Source organism: Odontesthes bonariensis, chromosome 17 (genome assembly GCF_027942865.1).
Source record: "Odontesthes bonariensis isolate fOdoBon6 chromosome 17, fOdoBon6.hap1, whole genome shotgun sequence".
In the NCBI taxonomy this organism is placed as follows: domain Eukaryota; kingdom Metazoa; phylum Chordata; class Actinopteri; order Atheriniformes; family Atherinopsidae; genus Odontesthes; species Odontesthes bonariensis.
In genome coordinates, this window is record NC_134522.1 from 5,349,430 (window position 1) to 5,374,938 (window position 25,509).

The following is a 25,509-nucleotide window of genomic DNA, read 5'->3' on the forward strand; positions in this document are numbered from 1 at the left end:
GGTTCTGTGCCGCCTGCGGATGTGTCGGCGGAGGCGTAGCGCTGTGATGCGTCTGCTGCTGACCTACATCACCTGTGTGTGTGAGCGAGTGTCTCGAACCAAAGTCAGCGTTTTCATCGTGGAAGTACGCACATTATTTTCAATTCACCAGCGAAAAGGAGGAGGACATAACGGTAAAATGCGCTCTCTGTGTTGGTGAAAAGCTTCCGTCGACCTCAGAAAACGTCTGCGCTTCAACACGAAGTCTCGTTCTTACTCCCAAAAGAAATAAACTGTCGGACAAACTTTTGTAAAGTCTTCTTCTGCTACGTTTCAGTCCCTACTCTGAAGAGTAAATGTAAGTGGACGAAGGTAAAGTGAGTTTAGGCCGGTGATACTTGAATAGTATTTTCATAGTTCAGCTATTAGGCTACATTTGTCGTTTGCCTGCTGTGTGCCAGTGAGCGATTTTATTGTTCGTTTCATTCGGCATTTTTGTCAGATCGTTGATTGGTCGTTAATTTATAAATGGATCTGAATCTGCAACCTTTTTACCTCAGATTCTGTTTCATAACTGCATCATATCGGCTGCCTGGGCACCAAACGTTTGGCAACTCCTGAATTTTGATCACATGTTCTGGGATTTAAAATAAATAAATAAATAAAATGCTATGTGGCATATAACTGACTGTCTTTCTTGTTAATCTGGTTGGATGACTGATGTTATTCATTATCAGGACGTCTCGGTGCATTTAAAGTGTGTCTGCGTCAGTTAAACTGCAGCAAACCGCTTTTAATCTTCGGTAACGCAGTAGTACTCTAACGCGTTACTTTTATTATTAGGTAACGCTGTAACGTAACTGATTACTTTTAATTGATAGTAACGCTGTAACCTAATTAACTACTTTCCAAAGTAACTGTTCATATATATATTTTCTAAATGGAAACTCATTTAATGAACTAACTAACTTCTGGACGCCAGCCCTTTCTGACCCTTTGATGATCGTTGTGAGCCGAGTTTTGATGCCAGATGGGTTGGTTTTACACCACTTATGATCCGTTTTTCCAGTAATAATCCTGCTCCAGCTGTTTTTGTGCAGTCCTATAGATTGTTTTTCATTTTTGGGTTAAAAAAAACTACAAAAAAAACAACTCAGATGGTATATTTGGAAGGCAGAGCTAATGATAAAACCCCCATTCCCCTGCTAACGTGTCCTGGCCTTTCACCTGTTTGGAGGCTGTTGTGGGTGGAGCGGTTGACCGGGGACTCCTGAGCTACACCTCCCGTCCGGTTACCCACGGCGTTGGACATCCAGTTGTAAAAACTGACGGAGGAGGGCTCAGACAGCAGCGGGTGCTCAGTCAGCACGTCTGTTCCTGAGGTAGATACAGAGAACTCAAGCTGCAGCATTATTTTCACATGTCGGCGAGAATCAAGCGAGTCGTTTCAGACACGGCACAGCGACCGCCGCACCTCCACCCCGCCAGTCCTGCTCGCCACTAAGGTGCCTCAGAATTTGTAAAAATCCACCCGGGTATTTTGCCCTTTTTTAATTAAAAACCGATCCATTGTGCCTGCATCTCGCGCTGGCTAAAGCAGCTAGCGTGCTCTGTGGTCAAGTGTGAGGTGGTTTAAGCGGGCTGCGTTGCCAGGTTTAACAGTTCCCCCTTTAGGAAACGCCATTAAGCCTTGATTAATACTTAATAAAAATACTTAATACTACAAAAATGCAAACTTAATAAAAATACCTAATACTGTGCAGTATTCGCTGTATGTTATTTGAAAAAATGTATTGTTATTGTTAGCATATTGTTATAAGCTACAATGCGAGTGTGATCCGCCAATTAAAGCTTGAGGAGCCGCGCAATGAGTATCTCTGGGATAGATCTCAAACCCCACAAACAAGTTCCATAATTAATCATTCGACCGTCCCCCTTCGGTTTCAGGGGAAAACGTCCACTCAAAGCAGAGTTTCCCACTTTTGGTCAGACCCTGGAGTTAACGGTCACCCTCAGGAATAACACAGTTCCTTTCTATTATAAAAAGTTCAATCATTATTATTACAGTAGTAGTCTGGTAATTAAAGTGTTTTTTTTTAATCAGTTTGTGGCGTAAAAACCTTAAAAGTTTCCTATGAAACCTCAACTCTGCACACTTGTAATCACAATCCTTCCGTGTACTGACCAGCAGAGGTCAGTGTTGTAGCAGAAATGTGAACCTCGTGAAAAGCGTCTCCCAGAAGCTTCCGGGCTCTGAACAGCCGGCTACCTGTGCGCGTGAGGGAGCTGCTCTTGGTGGCGGCGGCGGCGGCGGACGGCTCGTTCCTCTGAGGCGTGCCCTCCAGCAGGTTGTGCAGACTCCGGAAGCTGCCCGTCAGGTTGCTCAGGAGGCTCTCCTTCCTGGGGCTGTCCTTGGCCGGCAGGCCCGCACAGCTGACGTGGGCGGGCGAGTCGGCGGCCGTGTCGCCGCTGGTGTAGCTCAGCGACTGGTAGGGATGGGAGCCCTGGGAATGACAAACATATTGATGGCGTTTCATTTAAACGACAGGTCGGAATAAACTGTCGGGCAGCGTCAGGCTGAATTAAAAATACTTCTTGGACTAAAAGAGCTGAGCTGGCTTAATAACAGCAGAGGTGACATCAACACAACACTTTAATTTGGCACCGTGTCTTCTATTTTGCCTTTAAGTGGACGTTATGATCCTGCTGGCTTTCCAAAGATGGAGTCACCTTCATAGCGCGCTGTAGATCATCCACTTCCTTTAAAAAAAAAGGTCACACCACTCACTTAGGCAAAGGGGATTATTACAGCTGAAACCTGCCTCCTTAAAATACCAGAACATAAGATCTCACAGGAGGAATGGGACAGGACAGGAAGTTCCCCCTCTTGGAGGGAATTCAGCTGAAAAAAAAACTTGATTATTTCGCTCCCGAGCACAAAAGACCGACTATTCTGATCAGAACGCCTGCTGGAGGTCCCGCGGGAATACTTCAGCAAATCATTTTCACATTTTTTGGGGGCTGTCCCTCTGTGGCTCCATTTTGGAGAGAGATTCTTGGGGTCCTGGAGTTTCTAAATGTTTCTAAACTTTAAAGTTATGTACCTTTGTGATCTGGATGGACTCGAATACACGAGTGTTGTTAGTGGGGTGCAAAAAGGCTCTGACCAGAAAGTGGCTTAAGAAAGAAAAACCAACAATAAATGAGTGGATTGATGTAATTTATAATATATATTATATGTGTTATATGTGTTATGGAGAGAATTACATTGAAATTAAGAAACCAAACTGATATTTTTGAAGAGAACTGGTCAAAATGGCTCAGCTATGTGTCCACTGTAAGAATCTGATGTCATATAGATCGAGCTCAAACCCTCTATTAAGATTTTATTTTAAATTTTTTTTCCCCTATTTTCGAGCAGCATCCTTATATTTCTATGTATGATGTGCTTAAAATTGATTTATTTATTTATTTTTTTAGTCATTTATTATTATTATTATTAGTTAGTAGTAGTATTCTTTACTAGAATTTGTATTATTATTGTTGTTGTTAATACAATCATTGTAAATATTTAAAATAAAATGTTGAGCTACTTGACTAATTTGAATTTCCCCCATTAAGGGATGAATAAAGTATTTCTCTATTCTTCTATTCTATTCTTATGTTGATTCTGCCGTTTTACTTAGTGCACAATCCTTCCTTCGTCATTTCATGTTATGTTTTTGTGCCCAACTGGCACATATGTGTATGTTACCAAGTTAAAACGAATAAAAAGTAAGAAAGAAAATACCAGAAAATAGCCGATGGTCATCTCCCAGAACTAAAAATATGAGATCTAAGTGCCCGTTTATCTCAATACCCTGAAGGTATTAAAGTTCCTTTCAAAGAAAACTGAGAAAAGAAGCAAATGTTTCCTTAAAAAGAGATGAAGTTAGTGACCTTCTCGTAGTTTATCTTTAAAAAGCTGAGGCTCATTACAGCTCAGGCACTCCAGGAAGGGTAAAAGAATATCTGATATCTTGCCATTTACTGTAATTCTACTACTTTGGAAAAAAAATAAAAAAAATGAATGAAATAACCCTCGATGATAAATCCTGAAAAGTTGACAGCATGCGACTCTAAAAGCAAGATTTATGGCTGCCTTGGAGGGAACCTTTCACAGCTTTCTGTGCATCACCGGACGAGCAAGGATGGATCTGCGAAAACTGCAAACAGCCATCTACGCTGTCTGGTTTACACACAGGGAGTGAGGGGAGTGATTTACTGTGTGCGCCGATTAATAGTCAAACTTGGTCTGTAATGTGTACATTAATGTGTAAACTGAATTTATTAGTTGTGACTCGTTGGTTCCAAATAAAAAAACGACGTTTTTAACCCGCTGCTGTTCCCTTTGGTCAGACTGAGGCGGCTCAGCGTCACATCAGTGTGTGCCTGCAACAAAAGGCCGAAAACAACCTTCAACAATCAAATCAAATCAGTCACCAAATCAGCCTTTTATCAACCTAAGAACATATCCAGAATGAAGGGTTTCATGTCCCAAACAGATCAGGAGAAGTTGATTCATGCTACATGCTAATGCTAACGGTCTTCTGACTGGACTCCCCCAAAAGAGTCTCAAACAGCTGCAGCCCGAGTTTTAACCAGAACAATGGCTGTGTTCATACATACATACTGCATACTCATCGATCAGACAGTATGCAGAGCGTTTACCCACAATGCATTTCGCTCCTGCCCGAGCCGAAATCAGCCGGCCTGAAGCTGATTTCTCTTAAGCTCTAAACTCTGTAAACTTTAGCAACATTTGAAACATTTTCAGGTGAGAAAGTAGTCGTTTAGATCCCCAACGTGTTGAAAACCTGACAAAATACCGGCTGTTTACTATTTTGTTCCCGAGAATTCGGCGCTACTAAAGCTAGCCGCAGTGAGCAACGCACTTCCTGTTATTTTCACAAAATAAAATACCCGTTGCCTTTTATCATAGGGCAAGCCATTACCATACAATTGGTGCTTTTGTTTTGAAAACAGGAAGTGAACCTACCCTCGTTGTAGCTAGCTTGAAACTGCCGTTTTGACAGGAAATGATGATCGGCGACGTCACGTTACGTTGCATCTTGGGTAGTTTGAGTATGAGTAGTAACCTCATTATGCATACCCAACATTTCAGAGAGTCTAGTATGCATCCGGGAACTTCTAATTTTTATTCTATTTTTTTAATTCTCTTTAAATTGCTTGTTTTGCTGTTCTTTTAAATGTCTTTATGTAAAGCACACTGAGTTGCCTGTGGTATGAAATGTATAAATAAAGATGCCTTGCCGTAAACCTTGAACTCGTACCTTTATTCTGAGCGCAGACTCGCTCTGAGTGTGGGACTTGGAAAGCTTCCTCATGATCTCCACTCCGCTGACGGGGCCGGTGTTTGCTTCTTTAGGCGGAGGACGGCTGCATGCTCCCTCCAGCAACATGGTGTGTTCACTCACTGTGGCTTCACAATAATCAGATCAAATAAAACTCCCAAGAAAAAACACAGGGTTAAGAATCTGTAACATCTGGGCGACACACTTTAACATCGGCAACGATAAAAGCCGTTTGTTCCCACCTGCGTCAAATTCAAACTCGGCTCCGTCGGCGCTGGTGTCGCTCTGCAGCGCAGCTACGCTGTCCAGACCCAGGATGGCGTCCACCAGGTTCGGCGGAGGCTCGTTGGGTTTGGTGAGCTGGCTTGGTTTCATCAGACCAATAGCCTTAAAACCCTGAGTGACGACTATGAATTTCATCCACTGTCTGGCCAAAGCCACCAGGCCCTTCTTCAGAGTCACCAAGGCCGGGACGCCGTCGTTCTGAGGCGAAAGATGTGATTAGCGCCACTGTTTTAACACCGAAACGCAGCTACGGTCACCGTAACTCACCATGGTGGCCTCCTCTATGATGGAGTAGTCGGCTTGTTGCAGGTAGCGGTGCAGGATGTTGCAGAGCATACAGGAGGGATTCTCGTGCAGGTAGCGGGCTCGTTTGGTCACGCGGTTGTATTTGCTGCGGATCGGGATGTGGATGCTCTTTTTCTGTGGGGAGAAACAACCAAACGCACGGCAGAAAGGTTGTAAATCCAGTGATAATAGCCAAATTCGGACAGAACCGCTCTAAGAACACCGTTCTAATAGCTGCCCTTCCCCAGGGGAACCGTTTCAGTTTGCATTCCCACATGAGTCGGACCTTGATAGGGACTGATGCGACGCAGCCGTCTGCGACAGCGACGTGTTACTTTAGCGCCACATTCAACAACAGAACAAAACCCGGTAAAAGTAGGGAGAGAAGAAAAAAAAACACCACCAAGAAGCTCACATGGAGAGCGGGGAGGCCACCGTGTTCACGGTCTGCATGACGGTGATATTAATCATGGACGATCACATCGGGCGTCTAACATCCACCCGGGTATTTTCCCTTTTCATAGAGCAGGGTTCGCCTGGCTCGCTCAGTCGGTGGAACGCAAGATTCTTAATTTCAGGGTCGTGGGTTCAGGCCTCACGTTGGGGGCCATCTATTAACCATCTAGACCAGAGGTCTTCAACAGGGGGTCGCAAAATCTTTGGTTGATTAGACGATTTTTAACTTTTTTTTTTTTTAAACAGTTTTTTTCTCACAAATTGTGTGCAAACGTGTGCCATCCACAGATGGTTTGAGGATTCATTGTCCCATCTACATGCATGTTTAAAGTTAAAATCTGTGGATTATTTGAATAGCTCAGTGTCGTATGCAAGATGTTTGTTTATAAATGGCAGTGGCGCGGCCACCCTGTACCTTGCACATGTTTAAAATAAAAACATGAATATATTAACCTGTGTATTATTTGAATAGCTTAGAATTGAATGTACAGAGTAGCTATGTTTACACACGGCACTAGGCCCCGTTAAATATAAAATACAATTGTATGCCATATAAATAGGGGGGGGGGGGGGTCCCTGCTCCAACTCTCCATCAGTTTGGGGGTCCCTGGCCTGAAAAACGTTGAAGACCCCTGATCTAGACCTTATAAGTCACGATCAAACCCCACAAACAAGTTCCATAATTAATCAGTCGACCGCCCCCCTTTCGATTTCAGGCAGAAACGTCCACTCAAAGCAGAGTTTTCCACCTTTGGTAGAACGGACGACCGCTCAGACCCTGGAGTTAACGGTCACCCTCAGGAACAACAGTTCCTTTATTGCCACATTCGGACAGAGCAGTTCTAAGTACGGTCCTCCTCGAATTCCGTTCTAATAGCTGCCCTTCCCCAGGGGAACGTTTCAGTCTGCATTCCCACATGAGTCGGGACCAGGTCGGGACTGATGCGACGCACAGAGAGAGTCAGGAGACGAAGGATGGAGCGCAGGCCATACTTCTTGGTTTCATGGAGGAAGGAGAGCAGAGCGCCGCAGACAAAGGAGACCACGTGTCATTTTTACATATTAAACACGCCAAGGCTGTGTCCGTGTCGTATGAGGAAACATTTCAGCCTGACAGCATGACAAGGGGTGGAGCTACCGAACACCAAACATTTCCGTCAGATGTGTTCCTATGGAAACCAGAACAGACCCAGCTGAGGAGAAGGAGCTGAAATGGTTCCAGGAACTGAGGACCATGGTCCCGAGTTCCTGTATGTGCGAATGCGGGAAAAAACGGACCCGTTCCTGAAAAAGTTATAGGAACTGCCAAAGGTTCCTACAGTGGGAATGCAGCTAATGACAATGAAAAAGAAAAAAAAAAAAAAGTGTAAACGTTGGCTGTATGTGCACTGCTCACCTCCAGGGCTTCGGTCATGATGCAGCCCATGACGGCACACACTCGCAGCGTGCCCTCCATGTCCAGCTTACGGAGGGAAGATTTGAGTTGGTCGATGGGAACCAGCCAGGCTCCAATGGCAGGTGTGGCGGTGCTGAGCAAATTCAACTGCCTAGACGTGCAAAAGAGAAAACTTTTCTTTTTAAACTCTTTATTTATAGTAGAAAACATTGAACAATTACCCATTCAAGGTCCGGGGGTTGTCAGTATTTTCGAAAGACAGAATATCATACGCAACACATTAAAACAGTCTCACTCATTGGGCCATTTCTGCCATCGTTTTTCACCCAGATCTTTTTGGAGTTGGATTGAGTGAGTCATTTGCTCCAGGACATGCAATTGTTTTACAATATCTACAAAAGTATCTGTAGTGGGGGCATTTTTCTGGCGCCAGCATTTTGTGACGGCCTTTTTACTTGCTGCCAGCAAGACCCTAAGAAGATAATTATCAGCTTTACTCAATCCATCTGGAATATTTCCAAGATAGAGAGTTAGGAATGATACATTGATATTGAAACATAGAACATTTGAAATTATATTTGCCACTTCCCTCCAGAAAAACTGGATGGGGGGGGCAAGACCAAAAAACATGGGCCCCATCAGCAAAGACCTCTCCACATTCTCTCCAGCAGGCCAGTTGTGTGCCAGTCTATTTGGACTTCTGCTTGGAGAAAACGTCACCTTTTATCTGATCAAAAATATGCTTATTCTTCTATTTTATCAGCATTAGCTTTCAGTCCATTAAGGGATTCAGTTTGTAGTTGTAAAGAGTCTGTCTGAACTTTTACAGCCTCAAACTCAATCCAGAGCTCTGAGGTGTATAAACTGAGTAAAACCCTTCGAAAAACCCATTTAGAGCTTTTCAAGAGGCTGATCTTGGCTTTTAATCATAGAAGCACTGATTTATTGTCAACTCGTGCTTATTGTTGTATATTCAGCTTATAAAGCACTTTGACTTAACTAGCAGTTAAAATGTTAAATGTGTAACATGTGAAGTAATATGTAGAGAGACTTTTGCATTTTCTGTTCGTTTCTCTTACGCCAGGTAAATGGAGTTTCAATAAAACTCTAAATTCAGGGTGCACCTCCCTTTGTGATCTGTTTGCTGAGCTGTCAGACCGACAGATCTGCACTGACAGTGACTGACAACTGTAGCCGTGAGGGGCCTTAGTAATTGGTGCTATCATACCTCGATATGGCCTTAGTAATCGGTGCGGTCATACCTCAATATGGCCTTAGTAATCGGTGCTATCATACTTCGATATGGCCTTAGTAATCTGTGCTATCATACCTCGATATGGCCTTAGTAATTGGTGCTATCATACCTCGATATGGCCTTAGTAATCGGTGCGGTCATACTTCGATATGGCCTTAGTAATCTGTGCTATCATACCTCGATATGGCCTTAGTAATCGGTGCTATCATACCTCGATATGGCCTTAGTAATCGGTGCTATCATACCTCAATATGGCCTTAGTAATCGGTGCGGTCATACCTCAATATGGCCTTAGTAATCGGTGCTATCATACCTCGATAAGACCTTAGTAATCGGTGCGGTCATACCTCGATATGGCCTTAGTAATCTGTGCTATCATACCTCGATATGGCCTTAGTAATTGGTGCTATCATACCTCGATATGGCCTTAGTAATCGGTGCGGTCATACCTCGATAAGACCTTAGTAATCGGTGCGGTCATACTTCGATATAGCCTTAGTAATCTGTGCTATCATACCTCGATATGGCCTTAGTAATCTGTGCTATCATACCTCGATATGGCCTTAGTAATCTGTGCTATCATACCTCGATAAGACCTTAGTAATCGGTGCGGTCATACCTCGATATGGCCTTAGTAATCTGTGCTATCATACCTCGATATGGCCTTAGTAATCTGTGCTATCATACCTCGATATGGCCTTAGTAATCGGTGCGGTCATACCTCGATATGGCCTTAGTAATCTGTGCTATCATACCTCGATATGGCCTTAGTAATCTGTGCTATCATACCTCGATATGGCCTTAGTAATCGGTGCGGTCATACCTCGATATGGCCTTAGTAATCTGTGCTATCATACCTCGATATGGCCTTAGTAATCTGTGCGGTCATACTTCGATATGGCCTTAGTAATCTGTGCGGTCATACTTCGATATGGCCTTAGTAATCGGTGCGGTCATACCTTGATATGGCCTTAGTAATCTGTGCGGTCATACTTCGATATGGCCTTAGTAATCTGTGCGGTCATACCTCGATAAGACCTTATTAATCGGTGCGGTCATATCTCGATATGGCCTTAGTAATCTGTGCTATCATACTTCGATATGGCCTTAGTAATCTGTGCTATCATACTTTGATATGGCCTTAGTAATCGGTGCTATCATACTTCGATATGGCCTTAGTAATCTGTGCTATCATACCTCGATATGGCCTTAGTAATTGGTGCTATCATACCTCGATATGGCCTTAGTAATCGGTGCTATCATACCTCAATATGGCCTTAGTAATCGGTGCGGTCATACCTCAATATGGCCTTAGTAATCGGTGCTATCATACCTCGATAAGACCTTAGTAATCGGTGCGGTCATACCTCGATATGGCCTTAGTAATCTGTGCTATCATACCTCGATATGGCCTTAGTAATTGGTGCTATCATACCTCGATATGGCCTTAGTAATCGGTGCGGTCATACCTTGATATGGCCTTAGTAATCTGTGCGGTCATACTTCGATATGGCCTTAGTAATCGGTGCGGTCATACCTTGATATGGCCTTAGTAATCTGTGCGGTCATACTTCGATATGGCCTTGGTAATCGGCGCGGGCATACTTCGATATGGCCTTAGTAATCTGTGCGGTCATACCTCGATAAGACCTTATTAATCGGTGCGGTCATATCTCGATATGGCCTTAGTAATCTGTGCTATCATACTTCGATATGGCCTTAGTAATCTGTGCTATCATACTTTGATATGGCCTTAGTAATCGGTGCGGTCATACCTCGATAAGACCTTAGTAATCGGTGCGGTCATACCTCGATATGGCCTTAGTAATTGGTGCTATCATACCTCGATATGGCCTTAGTAATTGGTGCGGTCATACCTCGATATGGCCTTAGTAATCGGTGCGGTCATACCTCGATATGGCCTTAGTAATCGGTGCGGTCATACCTTGATATGGCCTTAGTAATCGGTGCGGTCATACCTCGATATGGCCTTAGTAATTGGTGCGGTCATACTTCGATATGGCCTTAGTAATCTGTGCTATCATACCTCGATATGGCCTTAGTAATCTGTGCGGTCATACTTCGATATGGCCTTAGTAATCTGTGCTATCATACCTCGATATGGCCTTAGCAATCGGTGCGGTCATACCTCGATATGGCCTTAGTAATCGGTGCGGTCATACCTCGATATGGCCTTAGTAATCGGTGCGGTCATACCTCGATATGGCCTTAGTAATCGGTGCGGTCATACCTCGATATGGCCTTAGTAATCGGTGCGGTCATACTTCGATATGGCCTTAGTAATCTGTGCGGTCATACCTCGATATGGCCTTAGTAATCAGTGCAATCATACCTCGATATGGCCTTAGTAATCGGTGCTATCATACCTCGATATGGCCTTAGTAATCGGTGCGGTCATACCTTGATATGGCCTTAGTAATCGGTGCTATCATACCTCGATATGGCCTTAGTAATCGGTGCGGTCATACTTCGATATGGCCTTAGTAATCGGTGCGGTCATACCTCGATATAGCCTGTGAAGGTGAGCGGACATTAGTGGGAGCAGCGAAGCTGAACCAGATCTCTCTGATGGTCAGCTTCATGCTGCTGGAGTCAGGCGGTGGGGGCATTAGGGGCAGGTCTTTCTTCAGGTCGTCAGACTCGACTCCTTCATCCTGCAGAGAAGAAAGTTGGATTTAGCTGAAACAGTTCGACTGTTTTCTTCTGTTAGAGCAGCAGTCGATCCGCTGTTCTTTCCCATTATACATATATGTTTACATGCACCTTAAAAGCCAGCTTTTAGTCATACTAACACAAAAAAAAGCTTTTCTTAGTTTCATGTAAACATACTAACTTCCAACCCTTCCATCCCAAGTTGCTGAATCTCCTCCATCTTAGTCGGAGTGGGCCCATTCTTCTGGTACACATATTTACATCTTTATGTAGGCTGACTGCAGCTTTTACACTTAAGTGGCATTTAGGACTTGTTTTGCTGCAGGAATCCTCACTAAATGTTACCAAAATCAGCTTTTAATGCATCAGACTGTAGGTCAACAAACTGTGATTATTATTAAAAAATATTCTTCAGTTAAGTCCTTGTTGTTTGTTTTTTTAACTGCAAGTTGAGAAGACCTAGGCTACTTGGTTCGCCTGATTACTGCCAGTTTCGGCCCTTTTTAATCCAAACTGATGTCTTTTCTATGCTTTCTTCATAGTCATAGTCAGAGTGAACTTTATTGTCAATCTTCTATGAAACAGTACATTACACAGTGACTGAAATTGCGTTTCCCCAGACTCCAAATGTGCAGAAAGCTATAATTGACACGTAACTAAGACATAAACTAAAATTTGCACTAAAGATAAAAATTTACACATAAACTAGTATATGACATAAAGTGCAGATAAATATCAGTAACAACACAACAAAACAACAGTCACCACAGCAAGTACACAACAGTGAGCATCATTTTGTTACCTTTTCTTTTCTTTTAACAACTTAAAAACCCAGATAAGTTAATGATTTTCGTTCTTTCCACACTGTGTTTGTAACTGGACTTTTTATTGGTTCGGTACATTTATTTCATTCCTCGTTTTTCTTAAGTCTGTAACTTTGTTGCTCGTTTTTACAGCAAAAAAAGTAATTTTTCTCATCTAAAATGTGACATTTCTTTTTAAAAACACTGGTGCAGAAGACAGTCAAGGAAAAATTATAATGATAAACATTAAAATGAGTTAAGTTAGTTTAGGAAAACATGAATAAAAAGATAGCGGAGAGCTCATTTCTGAAGCATTTAAATGTCAAAGAAAACGATATTCATTTGGTTTGAGTGTCTCACCTGGTCGTCGGAGTCTGAATGCTCGTTAGCATCGGAGGCGGGACTGTTGCCGTCGTTTGGGAGGTTGTCATCGGACACGTCAGTGCTGTAACCACTTCCTGTTTGAGAGCCGGTCGAACCGTTCGACTTGGACATTCCAGTCTTCCCTCCGGTCTCAGAGCGACCCATCACACCAAACGCATTGTAAAGAATGGCTCCTGATTGGCGGCCGCCTGTGGCACAATGGGAACTAATTTCACTGATCTGCACACAAACGGCAAACAGTCCTCGCCCCGCTGCTCGTAGAGTCTGGACTGGGTTACCTTTGACCGTGAGGTTCTCTATGCCACATTCAAACATGATCCAGCCCCATTTCTCAACAGATGCGGCAGAACGGCCCATATCGCCCGCTGTTGCCTGGGCGTCCGTTTCATCCACCAAGGAGAACTCCTCCAATTCCTCCAGACCAAACAGCACTTTGGACTTCTCAAACGGGATAGCTGTGATGGCACATGTGCCGATGTCTGCAGGAGCGGCGGGAGAAACGCAGCTGTTAGAAATGGTGTCGTGGCCGAATTAAAACTAAAAAGCTCCGATACCAACCTGTAGAGTCCAGGCCTCGGAGCTGGCTGTGGATACGGTGGATATAGAGCCTAGCAGCGATCTCTTTGCCTTTCTCGATGCCGGCATTGGAGCGCAACGAGCCGGAAGACTGAGGCTGCATCTTGGTGGCTGATGCATACTTCTCCAAATTGACAGAAGTTCGGCCATGTTCTAGGGTGTTTGGCGTCTCTTCTACGATTCCCCTAAAAGGACCAGAAGGAACATGTGTGCTTCAGAGGCTCGTCTGCTCTTGCATTTACATTCTTGTTTGAGATGCTGCACGCGGGCCACCTTTTGGGAGTATTTAATCGTTCTATATTGGGTCCACGGCTCTAAATTAACTTTTTTTAAATCACCAGCCAATTTGGCTAGTAAGTTTCTGAAGTTACCAGCCAATCAGAATTTCCACTAGCCACATATTTTTCCGTGCAAAACAGACAGATGAGAGCCACTGAATTCATTTGATCAATTTATAAACTAAAGCTTTAAATTCATTTTACAGTGAAATTGGGAATGTATATCCAATTAAAATAATTACAATAATTAAACTTATGTACATACAAAACTTATTTTAACATATCATTACTCCTCAACCCTCACATACTATTCAGGGTCACATTTTTTGTACATAAAAAAATAACTTTAAAACTTATTTATATTCATGTGAACCCTGAATCTACAAAAATGGAAATATTTAACAACTTTCTAACCATGTTTTAGTGCAGATAATGCACAAATTAAACACAAAACTATGTGCAGAGACTAATTATGAGGGGATAATGTTAAATGCTTAAACATCGTCCGAGCTCTCTGAACTGTCTTCGGACCCATCTAAATCAGTTCCATTTTTCCCTTTTCTCACAAAGTGTCACCATGCCAGATTCAATATATTCAAAATATCATCCTCCTCCCCTCCTTTGGCGGGCAAATCTTTTCTCTTCACGGCCGGCTGTCCCAACCATCGCCACATTTTGTTAGTGTTTGCGTCTGTATTTGTACCGGCATCTATCGTATTTCCAAACCAAGAGTGACCCACGCCCACTCCCCGAGTAAAGCAGCCTCGCCGGATGCGTTCCCATAGAAACTGCGCTCGCATAGACTGTATATAATAATTTCGCGTCCCGCAAAATAGATGGTAAAGTTCCTCATTTATCATCGGCCAAGCCGGCTAGTGAGTTTTTGTTTAATACACGCCAAAAATAACTCTCACCCGCATTTGGCGGGTTGGCGGGTGTTAATTTAGAGCCCTGATTGGGTCCCAACAACTCTGAAATAAGTGTTGGATAACCGTCCAACACAACCGCAAACAACGGCCTGATGAGCGGTGGAGGAGTTACCTGTTCATCCTGAACTGCGTGGCGATCCTGTCGAAGCACAACGCCACCAGAGACACATGTGTGACGCACTTATTGGAGCATGACGGTGACCCTTCCTCTACAGACGCCTGCAGGAGGCAAAGGTTCACCTGCACAAAAAGGGACAATTTAAAGAAAAGCTGCTGCGAAAAACACATCTAAAATGATGAGTTTCAGTCCCACAAGGGCGTATGTAAGAAATAAGGTATACTTTTCACATGCCTGATGCAATAGCCTCCGAATTAAAGCACTTAATTATCAAGTATCCAAACCACTGTCTGCATCAAGTTGCTCTTGAACCTCTGGTGGTCAGAGCACAATTTGTGGAACACGGCTGGCCTCTCATTATTCGGGTCATGGGTCTCACCTTGGGGATGGAGACGTTGGCTTGAAGGCCCTTGATTTTCACATTATCCGGTTTGACGGACAGCTCCGTCTGGCCCTGGGAGATGTTGAGCGAGCCAGGGGCCGTGCCCTCCGTCTTGGACAGCTTGTGCTCCTGCTTGCCTGTTTGGCTCTGCGCAGATCCGGATTCAAAACATCGAGACGTCAGTCGCCGAGGCAATTATTTCTGCTTCTAAACTAAAGCTGACTGTGTTGAATCTCTAAATGTTTAAAGCAGAAACTTCTGACTCGTGTGCAGCTCTGTTGTGTGAGGTGTTGAACGTACCGACTCTGTGACGGTGGACTTGCTGATCTGATAGGCATCATTGAGGACTTTGCCGTGCAAGTCGTCAAGAATGGCCGCTGGGTGTCGAATACTGGCAAAGTGGACCATGGACTCGATGTACCTGAAACAAACCAGCCATTCGAGTGTTATATAAATATATTTAGTTAAAGGCCACAAATGCCGTGTGGCCTCAGAAAACGGGGGCGCCGAAACTGACAGTAAAACCTCAGGTGGGAGCCGCTTTCTCAATGAAACCAGAGCAATCTGGACTGCGAATGCTCTTCTCTCTGTGGGACAACTCCAGAGATCCGTGCTTTTACAACCACGTGCCGATAGCCCAAACCCAAATATCCCTCCTGCTCTATCCCCAACAGAGGTGGGTAGTAACGAGTTACATTTACTTGAGTAACTTTTAGAAAAAAATTATACTTCTAGGAGTAGTTTTAAATCTCTATACTTTTTACTTTTACTTGAGTGGATCTGTGCAGCAGAAGCTGTCCTCTTACTCCGCTACATTAGGCTACAATGAGCTGGTTACTTCTCTTCTTACCTCTTTGGTATTCTACGCCTCATTATTTTTATCCCCCCGCGTACGCCTCATTTTAATGTTTTATTCTGACAGAGAGAGAGACTTCCGCCAAAGGCTCTACCACATGACTGTGTTCCACCAATCAGACGCAGCCGTGCAGTCTGGTCACGTGACCGTACTCGATCTCAGCGGCGGGACGGGTTAGCTTTAGCATTAGCAGTCGTAGCAAACAAAGAAAGAAACAGATGAAAAATGTCAGAACCAACGGTGGGAAATGAAGACGCAGACGAGGCCTCATACTGAAAGCATGTTTACCTTACAAAGAGTGAGAAACAGCAGCTACATTATGTGTCTTCTGTGTCAACCAAAACAAACGCACATTTCAGCAGAAACTCAACATCTAACTTGAGGAAACATGTAGCGCTAAGTTTCCTAAACTCGTTTTTCCCCCATGGATAGGTGAATGTTTGTTTTTTAGGTTACATATGGGTTACATATGTTTTAAACATTTCCTAAGTCTCTTTTATTTTTTATTGAAGTTCTTGAATTCACCTGGATCATTTTCCATCCATCCATTATCTATACCGCTGAATCCGTCGATCGGGTCGCGGGTGGGCTGGAGCCTATCCCAGCAGTCAATGGGCGAGAGGCGGGGTACACCCTGGACAGGCCGCCAGTCCATCGCAGGGCCACATAGAGACATACGAGACAAACAACCATGCACGCTCACACTCACTCCTAAGGACAATTTAGAGATGCCAATCAACCTAACATGCATGATTTTTGGACAGTGGGAGGAAGCCAGAGTACCCGGAGAGAACCCACGCATACACGGGGAGAACATGCAAACTCCACACAGAAAGGCCCCAGCTGGGTGTTGAACCTGGAACCTTCTTGCTGTGAGGCGACGGTGCTAACCACCACACCACCGTGCAGCCCCCTGGATCATTTTAATTTAAGCTATTTTGTAATTAATTAATTAATTTTAATTTATTTTATCAATTGGATGAACTCTAATTGGCCTAAAGATGATTATTTAGTATGTTTGTCTGTCTGATTGAATGCTTGTGTTAACAAATAGACGTTACTCAACAGTTACTCAGTACTTGAGTAGTTTTTTTTCCACCAAGCACTTTTTTACTCATACTCAAGTAATTATTTGGATGAATACTTTTTACTTTTACTGGAGTACAATTTTTGGCTACTCTACCCACCTCTGATCCCCAATGACTTCAGAGTCTGAAGCACCATTGGCGGAATCTTAGATCCAAGATGCTGTGTGCAAAGGGATTAAACTGGCTTAAGTTCAAATCTTTGGCCCCAGGCTAAAAATAACACAAAACTATGAAAGTGCAGTGTGAGAACAGCTTTGTGGCAGCAGGCGGGTTATTGTTTTCAGGACTACAAAAGCCTGGTTGTTACCTGTCTAGGGATTCGGCCACAAGGGGCGTCAGCACCACATTGATGGCGCCCTTAACTTCCACGATGGCAGTGGTTCTGGTCTGAGCCAAAGGCTGCTCCAGGGTCCAATCGTCCGTCGTTGTGTCCTCATCCGTGTTCTCCATGGCCCTCTTATCCAGGGGAGTGTACGGCGTGCTGTGGAGGAGAGAAGAGACGACCACATCAAGGCAAAACAGGAGAGACCGCTGTCCGAGGGGCTTTTGTGAGCTAGTTTAACACTTTATTATCACGGACACAGAACACGTGTGTGTCTATTTTTACAAGGGAAAAAGAAATTAAATGAATAAATATTAGGGCTGGGCGAGTTAACTCGTTATTATCGCGTTAACTCGCTAATTATTTAACGCCGATAAATATTTTATCCCGCATTAATGCAGGTTTTATTTATTTATTTATGTTAAATAAATAAATAAATAAATAAATAAAAATTTCGGGCTTTTGCGCCTTTAATGGAAAGTTCAGAGAGACAGGAAGCAGGGGGCAGAGAGAGGGGGAACAACACGCAGCACAGGGCCGTCTGATGTGGGACCAGCTGCAGCGAGGACTATAGCCTCTGTACATGGGGCGCCTGCTCAACCCACTACGCCATGGACCACCCCTGTTTTATTATTTATTTTATTATTGTAAAAGTCTGTTGCTCACAGGCTTTTATTTTGTAAAAGTCTGTTGCTCACAGGCTTTTATTTTGTAAAAGTCTGCTGCTGTCTGCTGTGGAACAGGAAAAGAAAGTAATCGGCGGATCCACCAAACATGGAGAAGGGTACGGAACTTTTACTCGGCCATTTTCATTTTAAAGTTCTTCCAGACGGCGGAGTGGACAGAACCAAAGTCATCTGTAAACTCTGCCAAGTTGAATTGTCTTCTCAGCGTAGTAGTTCCAGTCTAAAATATCACTTAAAGGCAAAACACACAACTGATAGCAGCAAGTCATTCAAGGAAACAGACAGTGGAGCGAGGCTTCTACATAAAAACTACAGAAAGATGCTGATGTTAAAAGTGTGTTTGCACAACAAATGTTATGGCACTTTCATTCATATGGCAGCACATTTAAAATAAAGCTAAATGCTAAAAGCTATACACTACTTTTGGATTCATTTTTGGATTTTGCGTACAAATGCGATTAATCGTGATTAATCAGGGAAATCATGCGATTAATTAGATTAAACATTTAATCGTTGCCCAGCCCTAATAAATATCTGATTAAAATTGTGGAAGCTGCTTAAAAAAGTATGGGAATTGTATGAGATGGAGCGAATTACATTTGCAATAAGGTTACAAAGACCCATATGTATAAAGAGATGGAGCCCTGTAATGGGTTTATTGATGCAATAAGAGAGGTGTACTTTAGTTGTAATTATTACTTTCATTTACTTTGTTTATTCATTTACTTACATAATTTTTACCCTCTTTTCGTGTTTTTCTTTATTTATTCATGTGTGTATTTAGTCTTATTTATTTGTGTAGGATAAGTTGAAGTGGATATCTAAGCAGCTGTGATGGTGTAAAGTATAATGCAAAAATGTAAAATGTAAATGTGTACTGTCTGTATGGAATGGAATACCTTTGTGAAAATAAAATATGAGTTAAAAAAAAAAAAAAGTTGTGGAAGCTGTATTTGTATGAGCTGTAGAAAGTCGAGTTTTGCTACCTGTTGTTCTCATCCATCAGCTGAAGTCCTCGGTCCAACAGCGAGCTGGCTGAGAGGCCCTGCTTCACCACCTGCGACGCCAAAGTAAAAGAGGTTTGAATACGTTCGATTTCCCCTCCGACAGAGTCTACCTGCTGAAACTTAAGTGACCATTGAGCCGTCGTTACAGGAGGAACAAATACTGTGAAGCTGAAGTAAAGACCTTAAAGCTGGGGACAGAGAGCTGGTCGAAGGAGGCGGAGCTCTCCTCACTGGTGGGCGTGTCCAGATCCAGAGGGCGATGCAGAGAAGACTTGGAGGTTCGCTTATTGGTGGGCTGCTTGACAGACCAGTTTGAGACCTGAAAGAGGTAAAAGTGATTAACCAACACGGAGGAATTAAAGGGATAATCCGGAGTAAAATGCACTTTAGATCAATTTACGGGATGTTGGGAGTACATACGTTGAGTTGACATCAGAATCATGTCATTCGGATGTGTTTTGAGAATTTCGATTTGACCGTTTTTAGCCAAAAGTCGTTAGCCTGGAGGTGACCGGGGCATATCATGTCACCGCTACAAAACGCTATTTTTATAGCTCTTCTGCAGCTCCAAACAACATAACACTTACGTGGTAGTGAGTAGAGGGTCCCTAAAGCCAAACCGAAGTGTCCCGAGGTCTTCATGTGGTCGGATAGAGAGTCCAGAATGAATTTAATCAAGCCAGTACCTTTCCGGAAATGTTGCTGCTGCAGCTGCCGCTACAGACCGTGGTGAAGTCGGTTTGATATTGGATATTCGACAGATATTCACAATAAAGCCTGGTTTATAGTCGGTAACGCAAGACGCAAAGCAAGACGCAACGCAAGCCCTTGCGCGGTTGCAAGCCCCCCCCTTGTTTGCTTGCGTGTGTCACCTCAATTTTCTAAACTTCACGCAAGACGCAAGCCACTAGCGTGGTCAAAACCGCCAACTACTTGATCGATCTGACAGTATGCAGAGCGTTTACACACAGTGCACTTCACTCCTGCCCGAGCCGAAATCAGCCGGCCTGAAAAGCTGATTTCCCTTAAGCTATAGGCTAAACTCTGTAAATATACAACTTTAGCAACATTTGAAACATTTTCAGGCGAGAAAGTAGTCGTTTAGACCCCCAACGTGTTGAAAATCTATTTACAAGAAGAAGAAGAAGCATGAATCTATGGAAGAGAGACTTGCCAAAGAGCTCCTGGCGGTGAATTTCCTTTCATCGTAGTAGGCTTGTCATTGAAAAAACCCGCTACTCCACCTACTGTCCTGGCGGTGAATCGCCACGCAGCACACGCAACCAGCGACAAAGCAAAATGAAGCATAAACGTCTCGAGCCATTAACACAAGCGCAAGACGCAAGCGCAAGGGCAAATAAAAGAAGTATAACTCAGCCTTTAGGAAATAAGGTGTCTTTTTTTCCCAATACCTCCCCAGCCTTGTGACCTAGTGAGTGTAGTACCAACCACACACACCTTTTTGTACACCAATTGAATGCACACTCTATTTTATATTAATATTATTTTATCCAATATCAAACCGACTTCACCGCGGTCTGTAGCGGCAGCTGCAGCAGCAACATTTCCAGAAAGGTACTGGCTTGATTAAATTCATTCTGGACTCTCTATCCGACCACATGAAGACCTCGGGACACTTCGGTTTGGCTTTAGGGACCCTCTACTCACTACCACGTAAGTGTTATGTTGTTTGGAGCTGTAGAAGAGGTATAAAAATAGCGTTTTGTAGCGGTGACATGATATGCCCCGCTCACTTCCAGGCTAACGACTTTTGGCTAAAAACGGTCAAATCGAAATTCTCAAAACACATCCGAATGACATGATTCTGATGTCAACTCAACGTATGTACTCCCAACATCCCGTAAATTGATCTAAAGTGCATTTAACTCCGGATTATCCCTTTAAGCCGGGTGGATTCTGTAAAACCTTCAGGCTTTGGGTCTGAGACCGGTGGGGGTACCTGGTAATGGGCCAGGTAGCTCTGGTAGCACGCCATCACGTGGGGCTGCCGCGTCACCAGGCCCGGTTCGGCCGTCTTCTCCGCCTCCACCGAGCTCTCCTCCTCCATGGCCAGGGCCGAGACGAAGGAGGCCTGGGATGTGTGGCTGGGCAGGGGCTGGGGGGGCAGAGGGGGGAGGGTCGGGGGCGGCGGCGGCGGCAGAGGGCGGGGCTCGGTGATCACCTCCCCGTTCAGGACGTAGGTGAGGGGACCCTCAACGCTGTGGTAGATGGAGCTCCGGCTAGATAAAGAAACACGTTTACCTTTAGATTTAGAGCCAGAAATACTGTAAAGCTGATTTATTTCAGTAGGAAAAGGCCTAAAACAACCCAAAAAACACCTTTTTGTTTTATAGCCGCTCTGAAAATGAGCCTCATGTGTGCCATTTCAAACTTCCTATGAGACTAAATTGAATATTTGTTTTTTGTTCAGGCTCGATCGGGGAAAACACGCTGAAGTCAAAGTGAGAGCAATTTATGCTAATAGAAAAGGAGCGAAATCCAATTTTCTCCAACATTCATACCCGTGGATCAAACATCACTGAAATCACGATCGCGTCCAGGTAATAAATCAAAGCTGCGACGTGTTTAGCCTCCGAGAAAAGTTGTTTTTCCAACAATGAAAGTCATGATTTGTTGAGTATTAGGAATCATGTGGATGCATTCCAGCAGCTGTGAGCCACCAGAGGTCCTAATTACACTTATTTAGGATTGCTTTTAATACCCAGTATGATGGCACTTTTACCTTATTTTATCTTAATCGATTTTGTTATATTTTATTACTTTCACTGTTCTTTTATTGTTTTTATTTGTTTTTACTTATTCTTCTCTTCATTTATTACCTGCTGTAAAGCACTTTGGTACACCGTAAGGATCGTCTGTAAAGGGCTGTAGAAATAAAGTACATTTACATTTAATGCCACTTTTTGAGCACAAATTAAACAGTAAATCTTCTATATTTGGGACATTTGTGCGTAAAACACTTCTGTAATGATTAAAATCCGAATATTCTGTTTTTCTTTTCTACTTTTTTACTGAAACTGACGTTTGGTACACAAATGTTTCTGCAGAAACCCCACCGTAAAACAGCTGTGAGCAAAAAAAAACCTTCTTGTTATCGTCTGAATAATAAAGATTCAGATTATTGCTGCTTATTTCCACATTTTTACTGACTTTTTTCTTCTAATTGGTGATTATTTAAACAGCAATTTCTTCCCTTTCCACTTTTTTAAAATCAAAGTTAGCGATAAAAATAATACAAACGGAGAGCTTCGATATTCTTACCTCGTAAATAAATAAAATATAAATAAAATACATTTACATTTATCACGTGAATCATTCATCCTTCAGAACGGCTGCTTCGTTTAATTTCTAAGCGGCTACACTTTGGTCAGAACTTGACAGATCAATCTGCGCTCACAGATGAAAAATAAGACTCTTTTGATGTTACTGTGGGCTCCACTCTGTCATTTAGCTTCACTGGCAGCAGGCGCCGTATTTATTCAATTCATTTTTATTTATATAGCACCAAATACAACAAATGTCATCTCAAGGCACTTAAATAATAAAGTCCAATTCAAGCCAATTGGAATTAAATTCATCGTAATCATAATTATTTATAAAATAATCCATATAGAGCCAATTCAAAAAACAATTTCCCAGCTCAGGAAACCAACAGATTGCACCGAAACTTGTCTTCAGTCCAAATACGGAAGTTTTTCTGTGCCATCAGAGTTTGAATATGAATTTCTAATATTGAATTTTTACAGCATCAAAATCAGACTTTGAATTTGAAAAACCAACAGTGTAAAAAAAAAAAATCAATTTCTAAAAATAAAAATCAGTGTAAAAAAATTAAACATCTAATTTTTTACTGAATTTAATCTATTTCCACTGAATTTTTTTAAGTTGAATTTTTTTCCACTGAATTTTTGGAAGTTGAATTTTTTTCCAATTAATTTTTGGAAGTTGAATTTTTTTCCAATTAATTTTTGGAAGTTGAATTTTTTTCCATTGAATTTTTTTCCATTGAATTTTTTTCCAATTAATTTTTGGAAGTTGATTTTTTTCCACAGATTTTTCTTTTTAGAAATTAATTTTTTTTTTGTTTTACACTGTTGGATTTTCAATTTCAAAGTCTGATTTTGATGCTGTAAAAATTCAATATTAGTAATTCGTATTAAAACTGATGGCACAGAAAGACTTCCATACCAATCTCTGAGCGTGCACAGGACGGGACTTTATCTGACCTGTAGTTCTCCATGTGATACGGCGGCTGCTGCGGCTGCTGCATCTGCTGCCTCCTCTTCTTCTTGCGCCCCGGGTACGTCCCCGGGCCTTCGTCGGCGCTGCTGATCGGCTCAAAGTCCTCGGCGGCGGAGAAGTAGGCCTCGCTGTCGGCCACCGACATGCTGGAGTCGGCGGAGCGGTACTGGTGGAAGGTGTTGGAGTCCGCCGACGGCGTGAAGGGAAAGGAGCCGTAGCTCCGGCGCTGCCGGGGAGAATCCAGGACGTTCTCGTCGCTGCGGGAGACCTCGCTGCTGAACTGCACGCCGCCGGACAGCACCGGGGGCGGCTTGTCGGCGAAGACGGCGGCGGACAGGCTCTTGGTGCTGCCCAGCCGACCGGAGTGAACGGACGACTGGCGCTTGAGAGGAGAGCAGAGAGGCGAGCGCACCGAGGAGCGATCCTGGGAGCTGTTGGGCGAGACGGGCGAGACCTCCGGGACCTCCCCCAGCGTGCTGCAACAAGAGCAAACACGAGACTCAGAAAGCATCTCGGGGAGATACACAAAACATTGGAAAGTATATCCAATGTGAAAATACCTTTCCAGTTTTGCATTTTTATTTTAGGGAAAGATGATTTTCACCCAGCGCACTTCTACAGTTACTTATTTGGTGTTCTGATATCTGTTGGTAAAAAAAAACCATCACTAGGCACTGGCTGCTTCCTGACTCCCCCACAATAGAGGAATGGAAGGATATAGTTAATGAAGTATACAAAATGGAAAAAATTACTTTTTCACTTCGCGTACAAATGAACAGATTTATTAAGTTGTGGTCAGAATGGGTCTCCTATGTACAACAGTCACGGACAGAATGCTTTAAGGCATTCTCACTATTAAGTTCCTGTTTCTCTTTATTATTATTATTCCACCAGTTTTCGGCACCTCACTACTCCTGCATGCTTTCAGCTATTTCTACAGTTTTGGTATAAAAACGTTCAGCTCTTTCAGCAGATTCCTGCTATCAGTTTTGGTGTTTTTAACTTTTACGCTTTTTAAGATATTCAACTTTTATTCAAATTTTCCCGTCATTCAAATGAATGGAAACTGCTTTCAGCTCTTCCAAATCATCTTTCCAACTACCTTTGCATGCTTTCAGCTAGAGACACCATTCAAACTTTAAATGGGTCACAAGACATTCAGCTATTACCACTTGTTTCAGCTTTTTCAAATCTTCAGCCAATTTTGAAACATGACAGTTTCAAAAACATGAACATTTTGCTCCTTCTTGATTTTTATGAATGAGCACACAGTTGAGTGCGTGCTGATAAGTTTAAATTTTTTCAAACAAATTCCTCTAACTTTCATACAGTTTAACTTACAGAAACAAATTATACCTTAAAATGTAGGAAACATTGTCCTCTTTCAGCCAATGTAACTACTAAAGAGCTCACATTTACAGAATTTCAGCTATGAGCCTTTAACTCAGATAAAAAACTCTCAAATTCTCTGACTAACTCCAATGTTAAGTTTGGTAGTTCACAAAAATCACAAAATTCCTTCAACTAATACCTCAGCAACAGTTTTTACTGCTAAAGTTGAACTATTTTCAGCTTTTTTAGCATGTTCAGCTCATAAGCATTCTCACTGCTGTTTCGCAGGAACAGCTCTTTCTAGTTTTATTTAACTGTTTAAAGAAACCCAGATGTTGATGTCCCAACAGACCACGTACATTTCTGTTCCATCCCTCTGTTCTTTTTATATTAACAACAATATAAACTTATATATGAACAAAAAGGAAATGGAAAAGAAAAAAAGAAAAAAAAAAGAAAGCATCTGGAGGGTTTTGTTCACGCTCAGTTTACGGGACTATTGGCCACGATGCTCACTCAGCGGGACTTTTGCCGTTCACGGGGAAGGTGCGCTCCTCGTTGCTAGGCGACGGGGTGTCCCTCTCTCCGGCCAGCAGGGGTAAGGCAGCGCTGGAGGAGCTGTTTTCTTCGGAGGAGGAGGCGGAGCTGTGGGAGCGCTGGGGCACCTGGAGGCTGAGGAGATGCTGGCCACGCCTCTCAGGCAGCTCCGGGGGCAGGCAGGGGGAGTGCGTCTCCGTTTTGAGTCCGACAACCTTGCCTGAGAAAACAGGGATAGGACAGACAGAAAGTCTCTTTCATGAGG

The 25,509-nt window shown here is 43.1% G+C and overlaps 1 protein-coding gene across 12 annotated transcripts in view; it reads right to left on the reverse strand.

The window, feature by feature from the left end:
• The window catches only part of kiaa1109 (KIAA1109 ortholog), a 140,672-nt gene that overhangs the window by 66,307 nt on the left and 48,856 nt on the right, over nt 1-25,509 (reverse strand). For 11 of the 12 annotated variants that reach the window (XM_075447496.1, XM_075447493.1, XM_075447500.1 and 8 more), the window contains exons 27-45: nt 25,224-25,464; nt 23,360-23,851; nt 21,073-21,352; nt 19,294-19,431; nt 19,092-19,162; nt 17,405-17,578; nt 15,454-15,574; nt 15,151-15,300; nt 14,766-14,893; nt 13,429-13,631; nt 13,149-13,349; nt 12,847-13,058; nt 11,534-11,685; nt 7,756-7,906; nt 5,886-6,038; nt 5,576-5,816; nt 5,313-5,461; nt 2,249-2,483; nt 1,207-1,356 (exon numbers count right to left, since the gene is read on the reverse strand). In XM_075447496.1, coding sequence (XP_075303611.1) covers nt 1,207-1,356; nt 2,249-2,483; nt 5,313-5,461; nt 5,576-5,816; nt 5,886-6,038; nt 7,756-7,906; nt 11,534-11,685; nt 12,847-13,058; nt 13,149-13,349; nt 13,429-13,631; nt 14,766-14,893; nt 15,151-15,300; nt 15,454-15,574; nt 17,405-17,578; nt 19,092-19,162; nt 19,294-19,431; nt 21,073-21,352; nt 23,360-23,851; nt 25,224-25,464 — 3,642 coding nt within the window. The remainder of the gene's footprint in view (nt 1-1,206; nt 1,357-2,248; nt 2,484-5,312; nt 5,462-5,575; nt 5,817-5,885; nt 6,039-7,755; nt 7,907-11,533; nt 11,686-12,846; nt 13,059-13,148; nt 13,350-13,428; nt 13,632-14,765; nt 14,894-15,150; nt 15,301-15,453; nt 15,575-17,404; nt 17,579-19,091; nt 19,163-19,293; nt 19,432-21,072; nt 21,353-23,359; nt 23,852-25,223; nt 25,465-25,509) is intronic. The other variant, XM_075447490.1, reaches the window with a different exon arrangement.